The sequence below is a fragment of the Sander vitreus genome, chromosome 13, assembly GCF_031162955.1.
Source record: "Sander vitreus isolate 19-12246 chromosome 13, sanVit1, whole genome shotgun sequence".
Lineage (NCBI taxonomy): Eukaryota > Metazoa > Chordata > Actinopteri > Perciformes > Percidae > Sander > Sander vitreus.
Window position 1 is genome coordinate 14,509,622 of NC_135867.1, and position 27,255 is coordinate 14,536,876.

At 40.8% G+C, this 27,255-nt stretch overlaps 1 protein-coding gene across 1 annotated transcript in view; it reads left to right on the top strand.

The window, feature by feature from the left end:
* The first annotated feature begins 344 nt into the window (after positions 1 to 344).
* Positions 345 to 27,255, top strand: part of frem2a (FRAS1 related extracellular matrix 2a) — a 57,235-nt gene continuing 30,324 nt past the window's right edge. Inside the window, exons 1-3 of the mRNA XM_078266552.1 lie at positions 345 to 5,319; positions 8,697 to 8,786; positions 20,401 to 20,547. Of these exons, the coding sequence (XP_078122678.1) occupies positions 345 to 5,319; positions 8,697 to 8,786; positions 20,401 to 20,547 (5,212 nt within the window). The remainder of the gene's footprint in view (positions 5,320 to 8,696; positions 8,787 to 20,400; positions 20,548 to 27,255) is intronic.

Sequence of the window (27,255 nt, forward strand, 5' to 3'; positions counted from 1 at the left end):
CATCTTCAAGTCCCCGCCCACCCTGTGAATGTCAGCTGTTCTGCCTATTGGCGACAGGGCTAAGGTAACAGCCCTCAAAATCCTCCAATATGTGCAGAGATGGGCGGCAGCACTTTTACACAGGCTCTCAAGTGTCTGAAGTTAAAACTCCTGCGCGCTATTCTCGCTGAGTATGTCGAGGCTCCGGACGGGTAGATGCACAGGAGTCACCGTGTAGGCATCCAGCAGACTCCCAACACTTTGGGGATTTTGACCTTTTCGAGTAAAAAAGACCGGATTGTTTTTCAACATCATTTTGGCAAAGCGACTGTTTTCGGTCGGTTTGGATCACATCCGTCGCAACGATGTTGTTCAATAGACTTCTCCTGTGTTTTTCAGTCACAGGTATTGTTTTCGCGCTGCCCGACAGCTCTGGATTATTTTACGCACTGAGATCTGAACTGTCAGAAGATGCAATCTTGGTGGCCAACAACGGAATACGCGTGCCTTTCGGGAGATCTGTCTTCATCGACCCCATCAATGATTTGGTGATTCAGACGCAGCCGGGGGATCGGTGCAGCATCACAGTCCTGGATAATGATCCGCTCTCACAGATACCGGGGCATCTCTCTCCCAAAAAGTTTCCGTGTGATTTCGGTCCCAATGATGTGACATACTTCCACTACGGGTCGAGAAGTCCGGCTAAAGACAGAGTGAGGCTGCAGCTCAGGTATGATGCGCAAACCGAAACCGTTATTATCCCATTTATGATGGAGGTTGAAGTAGTTTTTACGCAGCTAGAGTTACTCACCAAAAACATGCCTCTCACTGTTAATAATCTCAAAGCGATCAGTAACCCCATTGATAAGAAGATTGTAGAGTTCACTTATGACAGAGACTCTCATAAATGTGAGGTTACATCCCTGTCTGGCAGCAGCGCACTGCCGAGATATGGCAGACTCAATGATGGGGGGAAACTTTCCCAAATGATGGACTGTGATGAATTCACACAAACTGACATCCGCTATGAGCACACGTTTGGCCGCAAGTCTCCCAACAGGGACTATGTTCCCATGGTTGTGGAGCTGCATGATAAGGAAGGCAACCTAGTGAAACAGGAGTATTTCCATCTTATGATTCGCATCAAAGAGGGAGAAGAAAACACTCCCCCCAAACCCAGCTTTGTGTCCATGATGATGATGGAGATCAGCCAGTTTGTCATGACCGCCCTCACCCCTGATATGCTCGCTGCTGAAGATGCAGAGTCAGAACCAGATGAGCTTATTTTCAACATCACCTCTCCTTTATCTTATGAGGAGGGCTACATAGTCAGCACCGATGACAGAAACCTCCCCATCACGTCTTTCTACCAGAGAGACTTGCGTGATCTGAAAATAGCTTACAAGCCCCCCTCCCTTGATTCAGACACTGAGAGGATTTTCCAGCTTGAGTTTGAAGTGGTAGACACAGACGGGGCCGTCTCAGACCCCTTTGCTTTTATGATAGTTGTGAAGCCGATGAACTCTTTGGCCCCTGTCGTAACGCGTAACACGGGTCAGCTGCTGTACGAGGGGCAGTCTAGGCCTCTCTTCAGTGCCCACAACTTGGAGATCAGCGATGAAGACAACCTGGACACTGTCACCATCACAGTGGTTGATGGGCTGCGCCACGGGGACCTCATGGTGCTGGGCTCTCACAGGAAACTCTTCACACCTGCTGACCTTACAACAGGGTTTGTTGTGTACCAGCACGATGGGAGCGACACATACAGCGACAACATTGTCTTCAAGATGTCGGATGGAAAAAACGAAGTAGAATTCCTTTTTCCCATCACAATCGTTCCCACCGATGACGAGCCACCGATTATAAATGCCAACACCGGCCTGGTGCTATTCAAAAACCAGATGATGCCTATTTCTCCTCTCATGCTCAGCGCTGCTGATATTGACTCTGAGGACTCAACTATTAAATTCACCATTGTCCCTCCCTTTTCCACTATTGGCACAGTGCTCTTAAGACAGTCAGATGCTCCAGAGGACCCCTCCTCTTGGAAGTTCAATGCTGAGGATGAAGTGTATGAGAAGGAAGTGACTGCGTGGCTTCAGAAAGATATCACTGACGGGAAGTTGTGTTACAAGCATACAGGCCCTCACAACACAGATACCATCATGGATCAGTTTGTGTTTACAGTCCAGGATGACAATGAACCTCCTAATGAGTCAGGAGAGAGTGTATTTATAATTCGTGTTTTACCCATAGATGACGTTCCCCCTGAGCTTTTCCCTGGCACCACACTGCAGATGACTGTTCAGGAGTACAAGCTCACTCATTTTAGCAAAGAAGTTCTGCGCTATACTGATTTGGACTCTGAGGATCGAGACCTCAAATACACAATTATCCAGCCCCCGATAGATACAGATGAAAATAACCCAGTTGTGTTTGGTTCTTTGGTTCTGACAGACAGCCCCGACACTGAGGTCACTGAGTTCACACAAGCTCAAATTAACCACCATAAGATCTCCTACGGCCCCCCAGATGTTGAGCTTGGAATAACAGCCCACGTCGTGCAGTTTCGTTACACTGTTGAAGACACGGCTGGGAACAACGTAGAAGGAGCTTTCACTATCTACCTCCAGCCTGTCAACAACAAACCCCCTGAGATTACAAATACAGGCTTTACTGTGTTTGAACGTGGTATGCACATCATCAGTATTGCGGAGCTAGACACCACCGACCTCGATACGGATAGCAAACAGATTACCTTTACTCTAAGCCAGCCCCCTAAACATGGCCAGGTCCAGTTTTCATTCACTGATCTAGAGAAAAAAGGGGTTTTCAGACTTGAGGATATCTCAGAGGGGAAGATATCATATATACATGGTGGGGAGGAGACGATGAGTGATGAATTTCAGCTGGATGTCAGTGATGGGTTTCATGTTGTAACCGTGACGGTCAAAGTTAATGTAAAGCCTGTCGATGATGAAACTCCAACAGTCAGCCTGCCTCTGGGAACAATCGGCTCTCATATGGATGTGCTGGAAAACGGAGCCACAGAAATCACAACTAATGTCATTCAAGGCCATGATGATGACACAGATGACCTCCAGCTGACTTTTATTGTGGAAGATCCTCCAGTTATGGGTGAAGTATTGGTTAAAGGAGTGCCTGCCACTCGGTTTACACAGGCTGATATTATTAATGGCGTAGTTGTGTATGCACACACCGGTGGTGAGATAGGTCTCTCCTCTCAGCAGGATGGCTTCAATTTGACTCTCACAGACATGTCCGATGATTGGACAGTGGGTGGCAATAAGGTCAACGGAGTCCACGTTCGAGTCACTATCCTTCCTGTTGACAACCAGGCCCCTGAAGTCGGAGTTGGGATTCAATTCAGTGTCATTGAAGGGGAGAAATACGCCATTGGCCCTCAGCACTTGAACGCTGATGATAATGACACTCCAACGGATGATATCCTTTGTACCATCATTGTTCAGCCCACTGCCGGCTATATGGAAAATATATCACCCGCCCCAGGCTCAGAAAAATCCAGGTCAGGAACAGCTATCAGTGCTTTTACCATCAGAGACATCGGGGAGGGGAATGTCTACTATGTGCAGAGCATTCACAAAGGGGTAGAGCCAGTGGAAGACAGGTTCACATTTAGGTGCTCTGATGGGATCAATTTCTCAGAGAACCATTTCTTCCCAATTGTCATCATCCCAGCAAATGATGAAATGCCGGAGATTTATTTGAGAGAGATAGTCGTGATGGAGGGGATGAACATCGTCATTGACACTCCGATTCTGAACGGGGCCGATGTCGACATTCCACCTGAGGAGCTGATGTTCATCATTTCCAAACCTCCCAAACATGGTGCCATTTTAAACCAGCTATCAACAGGCTCAATTTTGGTGACTAATTTCACTTTAGAGCAGATTCGGGAGGCATCAAGTATTATTTATGAGCATGATGACTCAGAGACAACAGAGGACAGCTTTGATGTCACTCTGACTGATGGAAAGTACTCTGTGCAGAAAACAGCCATGGTTGTGATCATTGCTGTGGATGACGAAACCCCCAGAATGCTCATCAACGATGGCCTGGAGGTGGAAATTGGGGAGGCCAAAGAAATTAACAACCAAGTACTCAAAGCAACAGATTTAGATTCAGATGACAGTACGCTCACATATATCATACGGTTCGGTCCTGGTCAGGGTCTCCTGCAGAGGAAAATCCCATCTGGTTCTCTGGAGAACATCACGCTCGGCATGAATTTCACACAAGCTGAAATCGACGCAGGGCTTATACTTTACACACACAGCGGACAGGAGGGCATCCGAGACTTGATTAAATTTGATGTCACAGATGGAATGAACCCACTAATTGATCGTTACTTCTACATCACTGTGGGCAGTATTGACATGGTGTTCCCTGATGTGGTCAGTAAAGGTGTGTCTTTGAGAGAAGGTGGCAGAGTGACTTTGACCACAGATCTTCTCAGCACCACTGACCTCAACAGCCCTGATGAGAATTTAGTCTTCACCATCACAAGGGCCCCCGTCAGAGGCCACCTGGAGTGTACAGATACTCCCGGGATGCCCATTGTGTCTTTTACTCAGCTCCAGCTGGCGGGCAGTAAGATTTACTACATCCACACCTCAGACGATGAGGTGAAAATGGACAGTTTTGAGTTTGAAGTCACTGACGGCTATAATCCTATATTCAGAACATTCAGAGTCTCTATTGTGGATGTTGATAATAAGAAACCTGTTGTAACTGTAAATAGTTTAGTTGTCACAGAAGGGCAGATTAAGCTGATTACACCATTTGAGCTCACCGCTGAGGACCAGGACACGGCTGAAAAGCTGCTAAAATTCACTGTCACCCAGCTGCCTGTTCATGGTAAACTCCTCTACAACCAGTCTGCGCCCGTCACCAGCTTCACCAAACAAGACCTCAATGAAAACCTCATCAGCTACAAACACGACGGAATTGAATCATTAGAGGACTCCTTCTCTTTTACAGTCACCGATGGCACGCACACTGACTTTTACGTCTTCCCCGACACTGTGTTTGAGACTCGGCGCCCTCAAACCATGAAGATCACCATTGTGGCGATCGACAACGGCATCCCCCAGATCGTGGTGAATAAAGGTGCCCCTGCTTTGAAGATCTTGGCCACAGGTCACCTGGGGTTCCCTATCAGCTCCAAAGTGCTGAGAGCAGAGGACAGAGACAGCACCCCAGCCTCCCTGGTGTTCCACGTCACCACGCAGCCCAAACACGGCTACATCATTAACCTGGGAGAAGGAAACAAGTCCATCAACACATTTAGTCAAGGTAAACAAACACCCTTCACTATTATAATGTATGACTTTTGCATGAATATTGCATGTGGGTGGCATAATCAAATGACAACTATTTTGTTAAGTACTGTGCAGTGGTTGAGTCATGGGATTTTAAAATGTAACTGCCAGTTCCTGTAAGCAAAATAACCTTAAAGGTTATTCCACTTATTAAAATAACAAGAAATATTACACCTTTTTATTACTTAGCAAGATTACAGTAATGTCAATTTGACATGAAAAAATACCTTTCCCCATTCAAACATCTTTCCCAATTGGGTAACACTTTATAATGACTACACACTATGAAGCATTAGTTAAGTACTTAATTCATCATTTATAAAACATTGTTCCTACATTATTGTTTTATGATTAACATTTTTATTTTTAATTAATTAAAAACTAACATACAACTCACAGCATGAACACATCCCCTCCCCGTCTGAGCTACATATATACATAATATTACATTTGCAGTATTAATACGTGTTTATAAAACATACATTAACACACTAACCGACCATTAACGCATGTCTAAATCATTATGTATAAATACATGCATAAATGTACAATAAATAGTTTGGTAATTATTTACTCACATTTTCTTAATGATCTTGTGAATTATTGACAACTCCTAAATAACTTGTTTGTAATTGATGTAATACTTAATTTAGAAATGGTGAATCCCTCATTCATAAAGTATGAAAATACAATCATTAAACACATTATAGATGAGCTTATTAATCAAGAATAAAACGTACTAATGTGTAATAATGTAGGAACAATACTTTATAAATGATAATTTAAGTATTTACTGATACTTAACCAATACTTCATAGTGTGTAGTTATTATAAAGTGTTACAAAAAAATGGTATGTATCATAACCATGCTTATTTGGCAAATGGAACCGGTTTTAAAAATCATTTTTTGTAATCAAATAATTATAATCCCCTAAAGTGTGATATGATACTCATCATGTGATACTAAACTTCAGAGAAAAACATGTTAAAGTTAAAAATCCCTGCAAATCTATAAGTTTTGATTAATGTTTCACACTGCCTACTAAAGATTTTAATTTATGGAGTAATAATTAGATGTGCCTTCCTCATCAAATCATAATTAGCAGACCAAAGTTAGAGGCTGATGTCTCACGCAAATGTCTTGTAGACGGTTCGGGATGAATAATTTATTATTTCTGCATCTCCGGGGAAATGTTCACATCTGATGTTCTCAACAGTGGTTTGTTAAATGAAGCAGGACAGATGTAGAGGATCATGTGAAAAGGTCAGAGCAGATCTTTCAGTGACAGGATGACATTTGAGTTTGCGGCACATCATGGTTTGACCCGGTCAGTTCAAATTTGTAATAATTTATAGCAATTTGTGCATCTTAAAAATTCATTTAGAAACCTGAAACCTCTCAACAAAATACATTTCTATAAAGCACCAACATTCAGAGTGAGATATGCCTCCTGCACTATGAATTATTAAACATTTCTGCATGTGTCTGTTTATTGATAATGCAGACAGAATCAAGACAACAATGCCCCTGATTGAGGTTTAAAGCGATGCAAACAATGCAGTATTTCATGTCATTCTGAGGCAATTAACAAACAAGTAAGAAAATTCACTGCTTGTGCTACAGCTTGGTACAAGCACGGGGGGCTGAGAACAGTGTAAAAAAAAAAACTCTTCAGTCTGCAGGAGACGGACAATTATGGCAACCACTGAGCGGCTGCAGTCTTTGAGGAATAAAGGGCACCGATGAGACAAGAGTGTAGCGAGAAAGAGAGGCAAAGGAGCAGAAGAGGGGCAGAGAGAGCAAGTAAAGTGGAAGAGTGCAAAAGAGCCAGGAGGAAAGGGGGTGAGGGGGTGGTGTAGGTGGCATGAGAGAAATAAAGAATGAGGCAAGGGGCGTGAGAGAGTGAGTGAGAGAGAGCAAACGGGCTCGTCAGAGGAATCAGTCAGGTGAAAGAGACAATCCCTCGCTCTTTATTTACTCGTCCTATTTCCAGGGCACATCCCATGAGGCTTTCTCTTTAAATATTTGATGAACAATGTGCCCCTGGTTCACAGTGTTGACTTTACATTTGCAAGGTCCTCGGGTTCAAGGCTGCGTCACGACACTTCTTAACACAGAAAAGAACCTTTTCCTGCTGCTTCTCCTGTGCGATCAGATCGATACTCGCTAATGTGAAAAGATTAACATTAATTTGAAACAATGCTATTAAAGAAATGTTCTTCTAATGTACAAATGTAAGATGGTTTTGTTCTTTTTAATCCATGCCTCAATGTTAGAAGGGAAGGAGAGGCAGCAATGACAGGATCCACCTGAGAGATTTAAGATTCGTCCCAGCCAGGAGTCAGGGGTTCATACTTTTATGAACCTCCTTCCTCTGAAATCTATTATTGAAGGAGGTGGTTCACAGAGGCCAAGCCCTTTCACAGTCTTGATGGTTTTTCTGCACTGTAATAGATGTTTCTGTAGAATGGTGGGGGGAAAAGGCAGGCAGACACCCTGTAATTCAACAGCTGTGGAAGTGTACGAACCCTCTGCAATCCTGCTTTTAACATTCTTACCCTCATCTGTCATTAAAAGATCCACTGTCACCTGGTTTTCAGGGCTGTTGACACAGAAAGGTGGCAGGTTCAGGATTTAAGCATTTTCTGTTGGTTTAGCTTGAGCTGTCTCGGATTTGAGGTTACGGCCTTATCGTCCTGGATTACGGATGCATGACTTTCAGAATGCCTTCTCTGGTAGAAAGTTGTTCATGCTGAGTGCTGATAAGCAATACAATCAGTGTGATACTAGAGACCTGCTGTTACTGTTGCTGATATGGTGCTGAAGCAGGACAGCTTCCATCTTTGAACAATTATTTGACAGAGAGAGTGTTTGAACGAGCCATAAAGCATTAATACAACTTCAAAGTGTGTTTGAGGCTATTTCTGTGTAGCCAGCGTGGAACTTCACATGAAGGTTTTTATTGTCTTAAAATGCAAATTGTTTTATAAATATATATTTTTAATCATGACAAGGACAAATCTCTTCGATAAACAATTTATAATTTACCCATCACCTTGATTTAAGTTGGGGCAAGGTTAAACTTTTGATAATGCATCATCTCACATTGACATGACTTCATTTTGAAAGAGTATACTGACCTTACTTTGCATGTTGGTAATTACATCACAACATTTGTTGTTGTTTGTTTATCATTTTGTGTTTTAGTTTTGTTTTTGTTGGTTGGTTTTGTTGTTGGGATTTACCATATTTGCACAAAATTATTTTTCTTGTGCTTCCTGCAGCCCTGATTTTTATACCTGTTTTATCACCCGACACTCCAAAAAACTAAAGTTACTCTTCTGTTACAGCTGATATCGATGACCTGAACATCTGCTATGTGTTACGGAATGAAGAAAATGCTACAAGTGATCTCTTCCATTTCTCCGTGAAGGATTATGGTACGTTTTTACATTTTTATTTTTATATTAGCATTTCAATTTTTCTGCACAGAGACTGTTGAGAAAGGTCCTAAATGGGTTGCCAAATGACATTTCAACACAATGTTGATAGATACAAATTGCCTCAGGTGAAGATCAAACCTGTCACGTTGTGGGTATGGTATGGTCTCCGTTACCTTTGGACCCATCTCTTGGTGAATCTGTAACTCTACAGCAGTTGTCAAGGTTTAGAGAATCACACTTGCATCATATTGTAGATCATAGCGAGATTCATTTTGTAAATTGTTTCTGGAAGGAACAGCTCAGTAAAGAATATTTTTAATTATTCTGTTGTTTTCATTTAAAATCACTGGGCTAAGTGGAAGCCTTTTTTTCTGTCAGCTTCAGATGCATAAGGGTGACTGATACACTATGTGCACTGATTCAGGATTTGCCTATAAAGTGATCTGCCATTCAGAGCAGCAGTGCAGTTGTGGGTCAGAATATCAATCTCTGACAAAGCTGCGTAGGCCCTTTGTCTGTAACGGTATGCTACAAATGATGCTACATCTTATTAACGTACTGGTTCATCAAAGATAGGAAAGTCATTTTTGAGGTGCTGAGATTAACACACATCACTTTCACAGTTTCAAGATTAAATGGGACTGTGACTGGGTCTGTGTAATTTGTGAATATGACTGCAGGATATGTCTGTAGTAGTATTACTGTATATTCTAGCTATCTGATGCAAGGAAGATTTCGCGGGGCTTTTTGTCAGCAAAGAAACAATCTACTGCACATAATGTAGATCAAAATAAAGAAGTGCTGAGTTGGTCAGTCTAAACTGTGCTAAATGTCAGTATTTGAACTGTTTGACTCCAGAGGGTTAGAACAGTTCTCATACATAGAGCAAAGACCACTTTCAGTTTGAGGAAATTTCTATTTGTAAAGTCCTCTGTGTTGTATTTATTTGATATGCATTATGGCCGTCATTCACTTCCTAAATTATGCCCATGCAACTTCCTCTTTACATTCCGTTTTATATGGAGTTAGAGTCCATTTACTATGGCAGCAGCTAATTAAGCAATCAGCGACTGGGAGTCTCGAGTACGAAATGTCTGCGAGTGAAGGAGAGCTTAAAGCGCCCATATTATGCTCATTTTCAGGTTCATAATTGTATTTTAAGGTTGTACCAGAATAGGTTTACATGGTTTAATTTTCAAAAAAACCCATATTTTTGTTGTACTGCACAGTTCTCTCTCACTGCTGCAGATCCTCTTTTCACATGGTCTCTGTTTTAGCTACAGAGTGAGACCTCTTTTCTTTTTCTTCTTCTGTACTATCTTTGATTGCACTCGCACATGCAGTAGTTCAGATGTAGATCATGTCAGCTAGCTAGCTCCATAGACAGTAAAAGAAAGGCTGTTTCTCCAACTTCGGTCAGTTACAAGGCAGGATTAGCTGGGAGACTTGTAAATGAGGGTGCACATGTAAGTAGTTCTTTTGTATATTATGGTGAACTTGTGTGTGTTGTAGCAGTGCTTTGCTATTGAGAACGAGGTAGCATGCTAGCGTTAGCATTAGCGTTAGCATGCTAACGGTTGCAGTTAGCCAGCTCGTTTCGGCGTGCCAATTTTAAACCGCTCACCCAGAGACTGAAGGCAGGACACATTCAGAAACCGTATCTCACTCAAAACAGCATGGATGGATTTTTTTCAAAGTTGGTATGCATATGGAAGCACCAGAGACACAAAAGAACACCTCAAATCCCAGAAAAAGTGTTTTTTTCATAATATGGGCACTTTAAGAGGTGGCTGCATTTTTCTGAAATCAGCAATTATTGGGGTATATATACCTGTGGTCTCCTAAGAACAAATCATATACAAGAGAAAAAACAAACATTAAGGGAAATGCACTCCAAATTAATAAATGCTGCACAATCATACAAGAGTGGAAGCAGCACCAACAATTGTGACTGAATGTTGCAAATACCAAAACATACACAGGATGGTTGTCTTAGTCTTGTTAGAAGCACATTTCCTTATTGTTTCTGTATGTGTTTTGTCCTTGACCATAACCAGTATAACTAATGATTATATATTTATTGACACGATTGCAAAGCAATGCAAGTAAGTATAAGTTATTAAACAAAAAAAGCACATGGAATGGCATTATACAAAGTCTAGATGTTATATTAAAAGAATAAAGCATCCTAAATAAATGCTTTCATAAAGCCTTCACATTGTGGTTTAGGTTTAAGTGTCATGACCACAGAGCCACAAATCCCAGTTCCCACTCTTTAAAGCATATCACAGGGAATGGGCTTATTTGTAATTGGCTTCTGCTCTCTTTTCCTTTCCTATTTTTTAACTAATTGAGTTGTTAATACATTTTTACTCCATTGCAACCTTATTGTACGTGTGCAAATGTGCACCTACTTTCTTTGTGTGAAAATGACTAAATTAGACATGTACCACCCATTTTTTTCACCTATCTGCAATTCTCATTTAATCTCCCCTCTAAGGAGAGTTGGTGTTACTGCAAACTGATTCTGGATATGGGATTTGAAAACAAAAACACAATATTAATATACTGTTAAAAGACAGCACTACAGTGAATCACAGCAGCAGATACAACAAAGCAAAGCATCCTTCTCAGTGTCATCCCCCCAGAAATGTCCAACAAAATGTACACACTTCTATTTTACAGATGGTGAGCATTATATGTAACATTACATTAATTTAAGCAGGCACACCTATGTATATAAAAATGTGTTAAAACACTAATCCAGATGTGTGCTGGTACACACACGCAAATGATCCCACACATGCAGGCACAGCAGAGCACAGAGGGGTTGCCGTAGGCTAAGGGCGGAACGGCTTCCAGCACAAAGAGGTTTTTGATATTTAAGAGCCCAGGCAGCATTGTGGGTAATGAGAGCCCTGGGCGTTTGAGCTGGGCAGAGCCCCGAGGCAGCCACTGGTAATTACGGGGCCCTATTACAGGCTCATCTACAGGGAAAGAGTGGCAAGAAGCATCTTCTGTCATAGGTTAAGACCGGGGGATCACTATAGTTAACTGTAATGGGCAGCAACATGGCTTGTTTCCCAGGCTTCTCTTTGGCCATGGGATGTTCAGATGACATTAGTGCAGCAGAAAAAACAACATAAATTATAATGAGGCAAATTTGAAAATAATGAAAACAAAATGATTACAAAATACTCTGCAACTAATGATGATTTTCACTATTGATTGGTCTGCCAATTATTGTCTCGATTGATTCATCATTTTGTCTTATTTTTTTGCAAACCCACATATATTCTGTTTACTATCACATAAAAAGGAGTAAATCTTCAGATTTGAGAAGCTGGAACAGGAGACTTTGTATTTTTGCTTGAAAAACTACTTTCATTCATCAGTTCTCAATCAATAGTTGCCATTAATTTCAGTCAATTGACTTATCAATTAATTAACTACTTGTTTGGTTCCACTTAATTGGTCAGTTAATTGAAATGACAAAAACACACATATTCACAACTCTAGTAGTGCAGATACTGTAGTTTTGGTTTTATTTGTCTAGGTTTTGAGATATCTGAGATATCAAAAAAACTAAGATCTCTGCATGGCTAGATACCACTGAGGGAAAATTTTTAGTTTTTTGGAAGGTTTTGTTTTGTAATATGGGTGAATTTGCATTTTTTTTTATATGACAGCAATTACCCTGCTACTTTAAAAAATACATTATATCGTAGGCATGATTTGTTACAATGCAAAATATGTTTTATATATTCTCACACAGTAGGATCTTTTTCTGAGAAGGAAGTCCCTACTGAATAAGACCAGGATGTTTCGTCTCGACCTCTGTGCTCATCTCTTTTTCCTTCTGTACGGTTCTCCTCCCGCTGCAAATGAGGTTGATTCCTTGCACATGAGCAACCACAGCATACCACTGCTTTATCTAGAGTTACAATATATCTCCTTAGAACATCCACTGCAGCTTTTATTCACATGACACTGCACAAAAATACTATATTTGCGACTTCACCATGTTAGCGTTAGAAGACAGATTATCACCGCAGACTACATTGCAAGGGCACCAGTTCTTCATTGTTTTGTTTGTGCATGTGATTGGTTGTGGATCTGTGGTTGTGGATCTGTGGTGCAACATTTCTCCTCTCTTCAAAAGGCCTCTTTTCATAAAAGCAAGGCCAACACTTCAAATGAAATGACGTCCTCCTGTTGCCTCTATCTGTTGAAGGATAAGCCTTAGCAAATTATTTATAAGCATGCAGACTAATGGATGAAAAAGAAATAAATGAGTACATTTTAAACTGCTTCTATAATAACTTTTAAAATAGTAGAATGACATAGTCTGATTATGTCTTGGCTCAGAAGTTTGAAGTCACCAATGAACACTGAATGTAAATGGGACAATCCAGTTTTAGAATTGAAAAAGCTGTCTGTAATTCATTCCAAAGTTGAAACTTATTGTACTACATCTTTTCCCAATCCTCTTGTCATAATTCTCACCTGTTTTGAGAAGGTGATGTGAAAAAAACTAAAACAGCTAACAATTACAGGCTTAAACTGATTGTCACCATGGTCACAAATGGAGGGTAATCCCTTTGTTTTTTGTTGTTGTCAACCTGTCGAGCAAAGTTTACTGATCAGGGCAAAATTGTAAGGTAATACATCAGCATGCAACACACACACACACACACACACACACACACACACACACACACACACACACACACACACACACACACACACACACACACACACACACACACACACTAACAAGTCCCCTGGCTTTATGAGAGGATTCACTTCATCTGTCTGTGTATAGGAATTTACTGTCAATCACTTCTTCAAGGGCCAAACTCTCCTATCTTCATCCTCTTCATCTCTCCCTTCTTACTCTGTCAGTCTTAGATCTTGTTGGATGTGTTTTATTCATTTTCCATTCTTTTACTCCACTCAGCACCACATGTTCATTATATATTTTGTTTTTTAGTGTAATTTATGTTTTTCTCACCGCTTATCAATGTCTTCTTTTCCTCTCGAGGTACAGTCTTTATATTTTGCCCTCCTGTCTCGCTGAGTTTAATCTCAAAGTATGCTGTGGTTTATTGTGCCGAGTGTCGACTCTGTCTCAGGCATCAGGATTTGGTTTTACTGTCACACCCTCGCTGTCTTTTCCTGCTGTCTGTACCCGCCTGCCGTGTTCGTCTGTCAGCGTAGCTGCTGATGGATCTCTCTGTTCTAGGATTACAGCACATTCTGCAGTTGTGAATGTCGCTCGCTATGATCTGCATCTCATTAGAGCATTGAGATGTGAGTGTGAGACTAGTTGAAGAGATTTTTCATCATGTTAATCATCTTTGATTCTGTATCTCTCTATGCTTGACAGCCGCGCTCCACGTGTAAACACACAAGCATGACCAAACACCCTCTAATCTCAAAAATAAACAAAAAGCTGGATTTTTTTTTAACATTTATTTTGCCACTGAAATCTACATTACATTTTTGACTATATGAATAAATGGCTCCAAATTATCGGCATCTGATTTTTTTCTCTTCTCATCTTTAGTTTTTCTGTAACCTTTTTTCCACACAGTTACTTTACTCTTTTTTATCTTAGAAGTTAGTTTTTTTCAACTAATTTTCACCCTGTCCTGCCTCCTTGTGATGTGGCGTATAATTGTCTCTATACAAAATGAAATGGTTGGAAACCTCACATAAAATTTAATTCTCTGTTTTATGGCCTTTGTAAGTCTTCCTTACCGTCTTTGTTTTCTGCTACAGTATTATGGTATATGACCATAACAATGCAAAGTGTTACTTTATTTTTCTGTTCACATTGCAGTATAAAAAAAACACAGCACTGGGGAGCTGTTGTGAGCTCTGCTTTATTGTTTGTATTTTAAAACCCTCAAGTAAAAACCATATATCTAAAAGTAAACATTTGATGTAAAAATGAACATTTTAAAATTTAGAAAATGTAACTTTTGTTTTACGGAGTCTGAGGAGATAATTGAGGGAAATGAGAGCAGAGGGAAGGAGAAACCAGAGATTTCAGTAGCTAGTTTATCATCTCCGTGCTTAGACACAGTTAGCTCTCAGGGGTGCCAGTAACCATCCTGAGATACATTAAAGTCATCCCTCTGTTAAATATTATATTGGTGGTGGCATGGGGAGTATTGCTGGAGTTCTGTCTCTGTGATGCTTTTAGGTGTAATCAGTCATCGGACACTCAACACACACAAGGACATGTAGGCTTTTACATGCTGATACAGGCTTATGTGTACACACACATGCACAACTGCTGACGCACACATACACCTCAAGGATCCACCATTTCTTTGGCCCTAGAGCCTTCTCCCTTTAAGCTATGCCCAGGGTCGAATATGACTTTGTAGACATCAGTGAAAAACCTCACGGTTATTAAGTGTAACAAGAACTTCAAAGGAGTGAGGATTCTCTGCAGATGTCAGTTTCTTATGGTTTCATGTGTAAGGTCGCTTAAGGTGTTTCTGCAGCAAAGTCATGCCTGATGGCTATTTAATGTAAGGAGGAGACATTATTCAACTTTTATCTCTTTAAGGTTGGTGGTGACACTTCCTGTGTGCCCAGAGGCCCACACAGACAAACAACCACATATACAGTGTGTAATACTCCTACACCAGATTCGTCCTTTTCGGTTTGACATCCTGTGAATTGATTGATCAAATGCAGTGACTAGTGGAAATACCTACACAGACATTTAAGGTGGCAGACCAGACAGTAAAAATGTACTTGATCCCAAATTAACAACAAAGAAAGCTCACACGCCATGGCTTCAACTTGCACTCAAGTTGAGCAGCATTTTAAATACTTGTCTTTGCCCAGGGCCATGAATTCCTGGTCAGCCTACTGATATCTCACCACACCTCAGTCGATTTCCACTATCATGCTGATTGCCTTGGACAAAGCCTAATTTGGTGGAATATACACACACACACACACACACACACACACACACATCTGGTTTGTTGGTTGCCAGTTGCACTGGGACTTGGGGACTCGTATACAAAGGAGTACAGAAGGCAGATGGAGACGTAACAGTGAGGGAAGGGCCACACCGCCAGTAGCAGAATAATGTACTTAACAGCAGACGGCATCGCCTCACTGTGATACATTTCCTTTGATTTTGGGTGTGAAGTTTCACTCACATACAAACACACACATCAGTAAAGTCAGAAGAAAATCTACATTTATTTATCTGGTGGTGATGTTTCTAATCGAAATGTAATTTTAGCAGTGCTGGCTGTTACAGAACATGCTCCAGCAGTCTCTGTTGTCAAAAGCACAACAGTCCAGCTCAAAAAGAGGTGACCTCATACAGGATAGGCCCCCTACATCCCCCACATTTCACTAACACTCGCAGACACTTTAACACTATCTTCACACATCTCCAAAACCTGTGAATGATAGTATGTGTGTGTGTGTGCTACAAATAAATGTGAGTTATGTGTGTTGAACAATAGTGAGTCTGTGTTGGAAAAGAGTTTGAAAAAGCATTTACAGGGAATCTGATGTGAAGATTTAATGTGGCAATTTTGAAATTGTGGTCGCTGTCAGGTTGCAGAATGAGTGCTCTATCTATATATGCTGTGCCTAGTGGTGGCCATGGACAGACTCTATAATGTATTTATTTCCTGATGATTTCAGTCTGATTTCTTTATCATCCCAAGAAGGAAATTATTTGTGTAGCTGTGTGACATGTAACATACAGTATTCAGCAGGTTACAACATATTGTGTCAAACATGACGTTAATGGTGATTTTGTTTGTTGGTGTAACTTAGAAAAGTCTGAAATGGTGCTTGCTAGGCTGACAACAGTATGTATCAATGTACAGTATATATGAAAAGAAACAAAAAAAATGACTTAGTTACTTTGTTATAGTTTTTTTCTAATTGTAATCTAAGAAACAGTTATTGTGGCACCCAATATTGCCAATGTTCAGAGCTATTTCTTGCTGTCTTACTGTTCTTTTTCTCTAAACTGTCTTCCGTTTGCTCTTAAGCTGACTTAAATAGAACAAGCATGGCAGGCCTGTGCTCTCAAATCACTTTGATTTGACTCAAATCGGAATCAGATCAAGAATTTGATAACATATTCTGCTTTACAAAATCAAAAATAACTTTCAACTTCACTTTGATTTTAACATTAACATCTCTTGACTTTAGATGGTCTCAAGTTTTATGACATGACGAGCAGATACTCAGGCCGATACTGTAGTATGTGAAGGTCAGTAGCACTTGTTTTGATGTGCATTTGAAAGAATGATTGTACCTACGTGGAAGATTAAACAATACAGTAAATACTAATAAAACCAAAACAATGAGCTAAAAGTGGCTAAAAGATTAAGCTTGCTTGACCATATAGTTGAGACTCTATAGACTAAACTGCATTATCCAAGTCAGGAGCTGAGTCTATATTAGGTGCTTTCCGATCGGATAGTACTTGTACTTTTTAGAGGAAAAGTACACTTCTAAGCAGTTCTAAGAACTACTCTCCCCCAAAATCTTTTTTTCCGTTCGCATTCCCACTGGCCAAGTGGCCATAGGGACTGGTAGGAGGGGTAAGGGAGTGACGCAAGCACGGCAACGGTCTTTATAGCATCGTCACTAGACCTTAGCGCCACATACAACAACAACAAATTATGCTAATACTTGTGCACTTTTCCTATATTAAATGCACGTCCATTCTCGTAGTAATTCACGTAATGTTTTGCTCAACACATACAGGGCTTTATTATACTCGGAACAGACCCCGCCTCTGCCTGCTACACTGTGGACGTGTGTGTGTGTGTGTGTGTGTGTGTGTGTGTGTGTGTGTGTGTGTGTGTGTGTGTGTGTGTGTGTGTGTGTGCGTGTGTGTGTGACGGCCGGCGAACCGCAGGACACGCTTGTAGAGTTTAACTCTGAAAACCACAGGTTCCCGTTAATCTTATGATGGACATGTGTTGTGATATTTAAACAAACGAACCGTCAACGGCGAAATAAAAAAGCCTCTTATTTACGAGAGCGGTCTGAGAGACCTCCAGCTTACCGCGAGGTGTCTGAGCATGACTGGCCGAGCGACAAGCTAGAAGCCGGGGCAGGCGCTTGCTGGCTGTCGCCTCACTTGATGGAGCTTCTGAACTCCGAAAACTTTGAAGCAAATTGTCAATTCAGCATCAATTTTCGCAAGACTGCCTATATTCGAAATCTAAACAGTTAATTTCTCGCCTAAAACGTTGTCAGAAGTGAATTTAATGATGAATAAGATGGTGAAAATTGTTAAAAATGTCCCATTGTTGCTCTGTCTGCAAGTTTCCGAGTTGGCAGTGGGCGTGACTTATAAGTTCAACCAATCAAGTACACCTAGGAAAAGGGAAAAGGGAAAAGACCCTGCTCTGAAGTAGGAGCTAAAGAAGTACGCTACTGAGGCCAGAGGAAAAATCCCCAAATTTTTCTCTATCGGAACACGACAAAAAAAGTGTTCTAGGAACGTTTAGTTCTAAGAACTGCAAAAATCCCTCCGGTCGGAAAGCCCCTATTGTCTCAGACCATGTAGACCCAAACAAGATGGTTTACATGATGACATGCAGCACACTTGTTCACTTACAGTACTGACCATATAAGGTTACATGCCTTTTGATTTTAACCCTTTATGATTATAAAATAGCTGTCAGTGATTACGCTGTAAAGTAGATCCTACATCACAAGCCAGCATCAAAACTGTAGCATCGATTTTTTACCTACAGATGTCTCAATGTCCTGATCCTTGAAATGTTTTGTGCAGAAGATATGATCCCTAATTGGTTAAAAAAAAACTTGTGGTGAGTTTTTGTTAGGAAAGTCTTTGAAAGAGGATATAAAGTGAATTTAGTTCTATTGAGGATGATTTCAAAGCTGCTTTTTTGTATGGTCAGCACATGTGAGAGGGCTTTTATTAATCCAAAAGGCTCGAGGAATGAGTCTGAAGCTCTCTGACTCAGATCCTTATTGTCTGTGTACAGCTCCTCACCTTCAGTGGGAGGTCACACAGAAGGACTGGTAGACACACACAAACATACAAATACAGACACACTAAGATCTCAGTCAGTTTATGCTGCATTTACTATCAGGGAGCTGGGATTAAAGTAAAGGTTTCAGTGAAGTTGGGATTGAAAAATTGTTTGTGTTGCGGTGGTGTATGTATGCGATTTCTTATGTGCACCCGCTAAGTGAAGCCTGAACTTGGCCTACAGGCTTTTTGGAGGATACATGAGTCTGTTTATATTAGCGGTCTCCTCACCTCAGCATGTTGTAGCTATGTCTGCCAAGACAGAAATTGCTAAAATCTCTGCTGCGTTTTAGCACCATGTCGACATGCCATGTTGAAGCATTATTCCAACAGAGAGCTGATTACTGAGTACTTATTTGTGGAGATGGAGGGTATCATCTCCACTCCTTGTGATGCCATTTATGATATTTTATTGATCAGGATAGGGAAATGTTCCTTTGTTTTCTGTCATCAGAGTGTCAGAGTACAGTATAAGTAACACAGTAGCACTACCTTTTTTGCACAAGGTTTTTACAATTATGCTGCCCTGCTGCCGTTTATGACCTCTACAATGATGGAGGTGAAGTGCTCTGTTGTTTGTGCTTTTGAAAGCCTTATTGCAGCATTTTAGAAGGCATGAATAACTTGAAAGAACAAGCAGCTCTAAAACTGTCATCAATAGAGCTAATTGAGATTTCCTTTCTGACAGCCTACACGTTACGTTTGCCCAAACAGTCCTCCACCTCTGCATTTCCCTCTGCCAGTTAAACACACTGACATTTAGTTTAACACTCACAGGAATGTCCTGCATACTTAGCGATTGTTTATCACTACACAAAAGCAGAAAAAAAGACAAAGATCCCACCCCCACTTCTTTTATTCAAGTTTTACAATGCTATCTCATTATTTCCTTTAATTAACACGGCACTCAATCTTTTTTCCCTGCAGGTGGGTGAATTAACCACACAAAGCAGCAACTTCCTGTCTGCCTGTTGAAGTGGCAGCTATTGAGTAGTTCTATTAGTAATAACATTACCATTTATGGTTAACAACACTGATTAGCTAGCATGAATCAAATCCTCAGGATGATGTGCACAAGTGAGAAGTAAATACTGTTCAACAAAGGGACATTTGAATTTTATTGTGGAGCACACACAGCAAATATCGACTGTTAGATATAGAAAAGTGTAATATTGTGTGGTTTCTTTTTAATGAATCTGTAAATATTCTGCAGTAGATGTGTTGGGAACATTTGGATTGAAAATAATTAAAACACTTTTTCTTCATTACAGTTTTACAACAATTGCCCCCTTGGGTCACATATTGTCCCAGAGTTTCCTTTCCAGTTTTTACTGAATATTGAACTCAGCATTTGGCATTTAAATAGGCACAGACCCACCCCAGCACACAGCAGTTCCACAGAGACATTATGTGCACACTTTTTACAGTAAGAAGATTTAAGAAGCACCACATTGTGAATTCAGCTAGGTATAAGAGAAAACATGTTCGCAATCAAGAGTAACAAAATGTATTTACTATGTTTGTATTTATTTTGTCCAGGTGGGAACAAGCTCAAGGGACAGCAGTTCCGTCTGGACTGGGCCTGGATCTCTCTGGAGAAAGAGTACTATGTGGTGGACGAAGAGGACAAGTTCCTGGAGGTGGTGCTCAGACGGAGAGGATACTTGGGAGAGACATCTTTCATTGGTTCGTCCGTTTGTCTTTCTGTCTCTCTTCCGAGAGAACACACTTTGTGTTTTTAGCCAGGTAGCAGTTTGGCCCCAGGGATGACAATGTCAGTTTGTCAGTCGGTTAATCAGTTTACCACTTTAGTCCAGATTGAAATAACACAAATATCAACAACTGCTAGATGGATTGCCAAAACATTTGGTTGATGATAGACGATAAATCCTAAATACTTTGGTGATACCCTGACCTTTAGTGCAAACATGAGGTTGACATTTTTGGTTTTGAGTGAGATGTTTCAACAATTGTTAGATTGATTGCCATGACATTTGGTAAACGCATTTATGTCCCCCTCAAGATGAATTGTGAGTATTTTTCATCTAGCGCCATCATCACCTTAGATTTTTAAATTGTCCAATATTTTGTTTGTGGACCAGATGCCAATTACTACAGTAATGACATTCTCATCAGCATCATAAAACATATTAGCATAGCTTATTAGCATTTTCATTGCGAGTATGTTAGCATGCTGGTGATAGCATTTAGCTCAAAGCACTACTGTGCCTGAATACAGCCTCACAGAGCTGTTAATGTGGCTGTATCCTCTTAGTATTGTTTCTGTCCTCATACCGTCTCCTTTTCTGTAGCATTAATTTCAACTTTCATTACTTTACATTGCTGTTAATATTAGGTTTTTAGCTCCACGTTCCTCTTCCTAACAGGCACATTGTCATTTGTCATTTGCTTCACTGCAGAGATTTATGTACCTATCGTTCACCTGGAGTGGTGCTCTCCAATACACACATACAGTCTAAACATATTCGCTGACAGTTGAAGCCAAAAAGCAATAGCAACGTTTCCTTTCAACGCACAATTTAACCAGATTCATCATCTAAGCCAAAGTTATTTTGTTTGCCCTTGAGCCATTTTAGAGGTTTGCAATAATAATGTTTTATTTGCTTGAGGAGGCCAGAAGAAATAGCTGTAAGGTCAATGTGCAGAGATGTAACTCATTTTTTTACCAGCCTATACAAAACTGCTTCTGAAGCAACATGCCATTTTCCTAGATCTCCTTCAGTTTAGCATGATTTGTCAAAGGTGGGCGAGTGGTTTGTCACACTGAGGACATGAAATAGGCATCAAAAGGAGGCCATGTCAAAACGCAATAACAATGCATTGCATTGAGCAGGTGGATACAACTAAATCCACAAAGAAAACTCTGAGAGCAGAAATAGCGGTGAGATTATTGAGGTTACTTTGATACAATCAAACATCATTAGCATCAATTAACAAAATTACCACACCATCATCTCCCTATCTATGTAAAGCAAAGCTGTAGATAGGAATGAATGTTGAACTGATTATACTGTATGTGTTTTATGAGGTTCCTTAATGTCTTTGACAAGTGGGTTTGATCAGCAGGGCCTTAAACTGCAGTGTAAAAGACAGAGTGAAGAAGAGATTGAGATGACATTTAGATCAGACCAAATACAAAGCAACTCTCAGACAAAAGTTGTTTTGTGTACTGGTGACTTTGTGAAAAAAACGCGTCCGAGTCTTGTTCTTGGAAAAATGTGTCCATCTTCTCAAAAAAGAAAAAAAGCTGCCGTTACATTTTATTCCAAATTAGACCAGTTTTTTTCTTAAAATTCAGTCTAAGGTTTATCTTTGGAGTATGAATGGTTTAGCCTTACAGCCACATTAGGCTGTTAAATGTCAACATTTTACAGAATTTCCAGAAGAAATTAGTGAATCATCACTGTACAAAACAGAGTGGGCAGAGAACACACTGCTGGCTCTGTACTGCTCAAATCTGTAATCTAGCCAGCTACAAAAACATCAATGCCAGAGTTTTTAATAAGCTTTTTGACCAGCAGATGGAGGTGATTTTATATTGGGAACAACAGCCCAGCATGTTTATGTTCTTATGTCTGAGTGTTTGCGTGATTTGAAGGTTGAAAGGCTGCTGAGGATGTTGTCCCTGAACGCTACTCTTAGACCTGACTTTGTCATGCGGCAGCTCATTTGCTCTGGGAGAAGCAGCAGCTGCAAGTAGCTTTTACTCTCTTCAACCTCTCATCCTTCTGATCCCTTTTAATCGTGTGTGTGTGCAGTATATGTGATTCCTCTCAGGAAGGTGTTGAGTGTATGTCTTTGGCACACATGAAAGCTTGCGTTCTGACTCTCATCTCTCTGCACAGTTGGTATGTGAGCACCTGGTTATCTCCAACCACACACAACACATACACACGCATTTACTTTCAATACCTCCTTAGAACGAATAACGTCGTAGCTACAACATGTTAAGCTGAGGCATTTTTATGAATAAGTCCATGGCTTGAAGGGAGATTAAAGAGTAGGAATGTTTACTTGTGACCTTAAGAAAAGAGTGCATCTTACCCCACAGCACCAAACCAGACGCACCCTGACACCAGCATTTTAAATGTGTCTGTATCTTTATGTACGCGTATATATATATATATATATATATATATATATATATATATATATATATATATATATATATATATATATATGCCCTGTGTGGATCGGTTCAGGCACTAATGATGAAATCTAGTGTAGAGCAACACAAAACAGAAAGTGATCGAAGTCTAATAACTTTCATAGATTTCAATTTGCTGGGCTGGTGAACAGAAGAATGAAGCAAATGAACCAATAACAAAGTGGCGACGTGGACAAAATAGCAGGAACACCATACTGCAATCCAATACTGCCACAATAATGGTACCTTTGATATTTGGTGTCAATGAAAATCATAAGGCTGTAGTTGGTGTCACTGCATCTATCTCATTGAAAGTTTGTGTTGTTGAGGCTCTACTTGTATTCCTCTTTGCCAATTTTAGATGCGTTTGGCTCGAGTCTTAATGATTTGAGTTCTCTTCGCCACAGTGCCTCATTTTGCAGTATGTATGAAGGAGTGGCCTCTTCATAAGTTGCCTCATTTTGCCTTTATATCGTCGATTATCAGTTAGCTCTTAAAGCTGACATACTGCTGATGGTACTCAAATTGTACAGTAATATGACATGTGTTACAGGGAATGGACAAAACAAACATTGAGACAGGATGTTTACTTTAAAAGAGCAGAATCTAAGCTGCAAAGTAAACTTCAAAAATCATATGGCAAATAGATAAACACTTGGCTATTTTACGTGATTTGAAATTCATTGTCATGAGACAAACATTCATATAGTCACCACTGAAAAATGCAGTAGAGTGATGATGATACAGTGCAGTAAGATATTACCATAGACAAATATTTTCCAGCACACTGGGTTTGAAATTAAACAATAAGGTTAAACTCAGCTTTATTGTGACAGAAAATTGATTTAGAGAAAAATGGCCATTACAATTTCCCAGACCCAGCGCTCAATATGACAATTCAGTTGCTTGTTTTGTCCCACCAGCAGTTTAAAATCCAAAGCTTTTTAATTTACAATTATATAAAAACGGGGGAGAAAAAAAAAGCAAATCCTTACATTTGAGAAGCCAGAACCATCAAATGTTTGACATTTGTTCTTAAAATCATCAAAATAATGATTGCAATTCATTTTCTGTTGATTGACTAATTGATTCATCTACTCAATTGTTTCAGCTATAAAGAGGGCTACGAGCCTGTTCAGCCAATACGGATATGAACAACCTCAAATCTCAAGTCAACACTTTAACCTCAGAGTCGTTTCATTTCAAATCCAATGTGCTGAAGTTGAACCAAAACAATTAAGAACACCAGTTTACTAATACTTTCTCACTATGTGCAACTGTGTGTGAGATGTGTGCTAAAGGAGGATATGGGAGGGTAGTAACGGAGATCACTACAAAACCAGAACTGTAAATGAAAAGAATTGATGACAGAACGTCATCCTGTAAATATAAAAAGAAAATGCTAAAAACAGCAACAGTAGACACTGCATGTGTAGATACAGTACAGTAGATAGATTACATTCAATTAGACAGGGAGTGTGTCAGGGATTGAAAAGCATGGCGAAAAACACCCAGCGATTGTTGAAAGGGTTAGCGGATGAAAGCTGCTGTGGTGCCGGGCAACATTGAAGAGCTGTTGCACATGCTCCATCACAACAGGACGTACAGGTGGAGAGGATCAGTGAAGGAGGAAAGCTGAGACAAGATCAAGGTTTAAAGATGCCCCCGCAAAGCAGAGCTCAGGCAGAACGGGGCTAGACGAGCATGGGCTCAGATTGGATTTTTCTACTACTGTTTTTCTTACTTCTTTTGAAAAGAAAAAAAATGACTAAAATATTAACCTTCAGCTTCATTTTTCATGGGTGTTTGCCCTCTTCCTTACTTGCTATGTCTCCTAATTGAGTTCTGTCACTTTGTCTCCTGTGACAAACCCTAGGAAACAGCTCCAAAGGCGCTGACACACTAACCCGAATTATCGAGGCGAGGTCAGTGACTCGAGTCTGTTCGGTGTGTTCCGAGCCATCGTCAGTCTGTGGAGCTGTCGGCGTTCATTTTGGGCGATTTGACTTGTTGAATCGGCCAGTCGGACTCAATGACCAATCTGATTGGTGGAATACTAGCCCTTGACTAGTGAATCAGTGCACGAGAAACCCGGAGCTGACAACGCCAGTATCTTATTACTAGCAATCGTATTTTCTTCCGTTCAGCGAGTAATGACGACGATCCTTCTTGACTACTATCAATACTCAAACAGTGACTGACGACAGCGTGCTCCGTTTACTAGGTCTTGAGAGATGTTCCGTCATTTCCGGTTTTCATTTTTTGGGCAACAATACAGATTAGCGGCGCCTGCTGTTATGGAGACACATTATGTCTCGCGCACAACGTACGCTCAAGTCGGCGTTGCTTTGGTGTGTTCCGAGGCACTTTTTTGACCTCGGGGAGCCGACTGATCAGTCTGACTGCCTTTTCTGCCAATGGTCAGCCGTCGGGTTGGAGAGTCAGAGCCTTTAGAGGACAATGCCTATATTCTACTATATAGAATTATCGTTCTGTCACTTTGTCTCCTGTCTTACTTTCTTTCTTTCCCCCCCCCATTCCTAATCCCTCCTCACCTCATTATGGAGTGTGTTTGGTCCTTTTGCTTCTAACCTGCTTTTCATCAAAGACACCATGTCCCCATCCTAGTGCCTTATATGGCGTTTTTCCATTACATGGTACCTGCTCGATTACTCGCCTCGACACACTGTGCGTCCGTTTTCCATTGCAGATTTTAGTACCGCCTCAGCGTGGCTGGTTGTTATGCCGGCTCGACGCAAACACCAGCGCACAAGTATAAACAAAAGGCCACTGAGATTGTTTTACAGTTCTGTGGAGGCTCCATGCAGAGCTTTTCGCCGTATACTATGCAAGTGGCCTGATGTTTATACTTGTGCCCTGGTGCGTGCGTCGAGCTGGCTATGTGTGCGTGTAGGTAGGCTATGGCGAAAGCTCTGCCTGGAGCCTCTGCGGAACTGTAAGACAAGCGGCGCTGCAGGAAACTGCCGTGACCTAACACAGAACGTGGAAGGTGTGTTGTTGCCACAGCCAGAAGACATTTAGTTTCAAATGAAGCAGAAAAAAAAAAAAAAAACAGCTGGTTAAACTATTTAAAAATAGCGGGTTTGTTCAGGACACCATCTGTCGCTTTCGCGTCACCTTTTCGGCTCGCTTGGAACCTCGACTGAGGTGGTACTAAAAAAAGTACCAGTTAGCAGGTACCTTTTTCGTAATGGAAAACCAAAAAAGGCGAGTCGAGGCGAGCAGGTACCATGTAATGGAAAAGCGCCAATAGCCCTGGGTCTGTGCCATAGGCTGTCTTATTCTTCCACCCACTCTCCCTTTATCATTTGTTCTATATCTACCTTCTCCCCACCCCATTTCACTCCAGTGCAGCGCTCATTCACTCTGTTCTATTTTCCCACTTCCTTGTGTGCATTCTGTATGTTGTTACCCATTGCAGTGCATCCCTGCTGGTTCTTCTCCATACTTGTCTTTGTTTCTTGTGTATTCCTGTTCCCTTCAAGAAACCCTCCACTCTCAGAGTCCTCACCATGTGACATCTTTCCTTAGCTGTCTTCATCTTTTTGTCCTCTTCTTTGCTAATGAGTAATACTAGGACATATATAAAACAGTAGATGTGACATGACATAACTAATGGGATAACTGTCCACCATCTTACCTCAGTATACTGTTTACAATTGCCACTAATGTGCAGAAACTATTTTATCAGCTGTGCAACATGCTTTACCAAAAGGACCAAAGTGACTAGAGAGGCTGGCATCACTTTCCACACGTCATTATAGAGTAGAAACATATAGGTAAACTAAAACAACAAAAAGGTCAGTGAACTACGTAACTTTACTGTTATCTACCATTGGATCAGCTGAGTTCTACAGTAACTTAAGTCAAAGTAACTGCTAGCTGTCAGGTGCTGCGTCGGATGTAGAAGAATCTTGGACCCAAATGCAGTTAAGAGATTTATTGCAGACAAGAAAACACTTACTTGGAGTACTATCCACAAGGCAAGGCAATTCACAACAGGGAACACAACATAAAACAGCACACAACAAAAACCAATGATCCAACAAGACACAAGGACAGAACAGGAGCTAAATACACCAGGTAACGAGGACTAACACTGGACAGGTGACACAACAGGTGAAACAAATCAGGGTGGGGCAGAACAATCAAAAAAGGTGGGAAACAAACAAAGACAGGAAGTAAGCTAGACAAGGCAAGGGAGA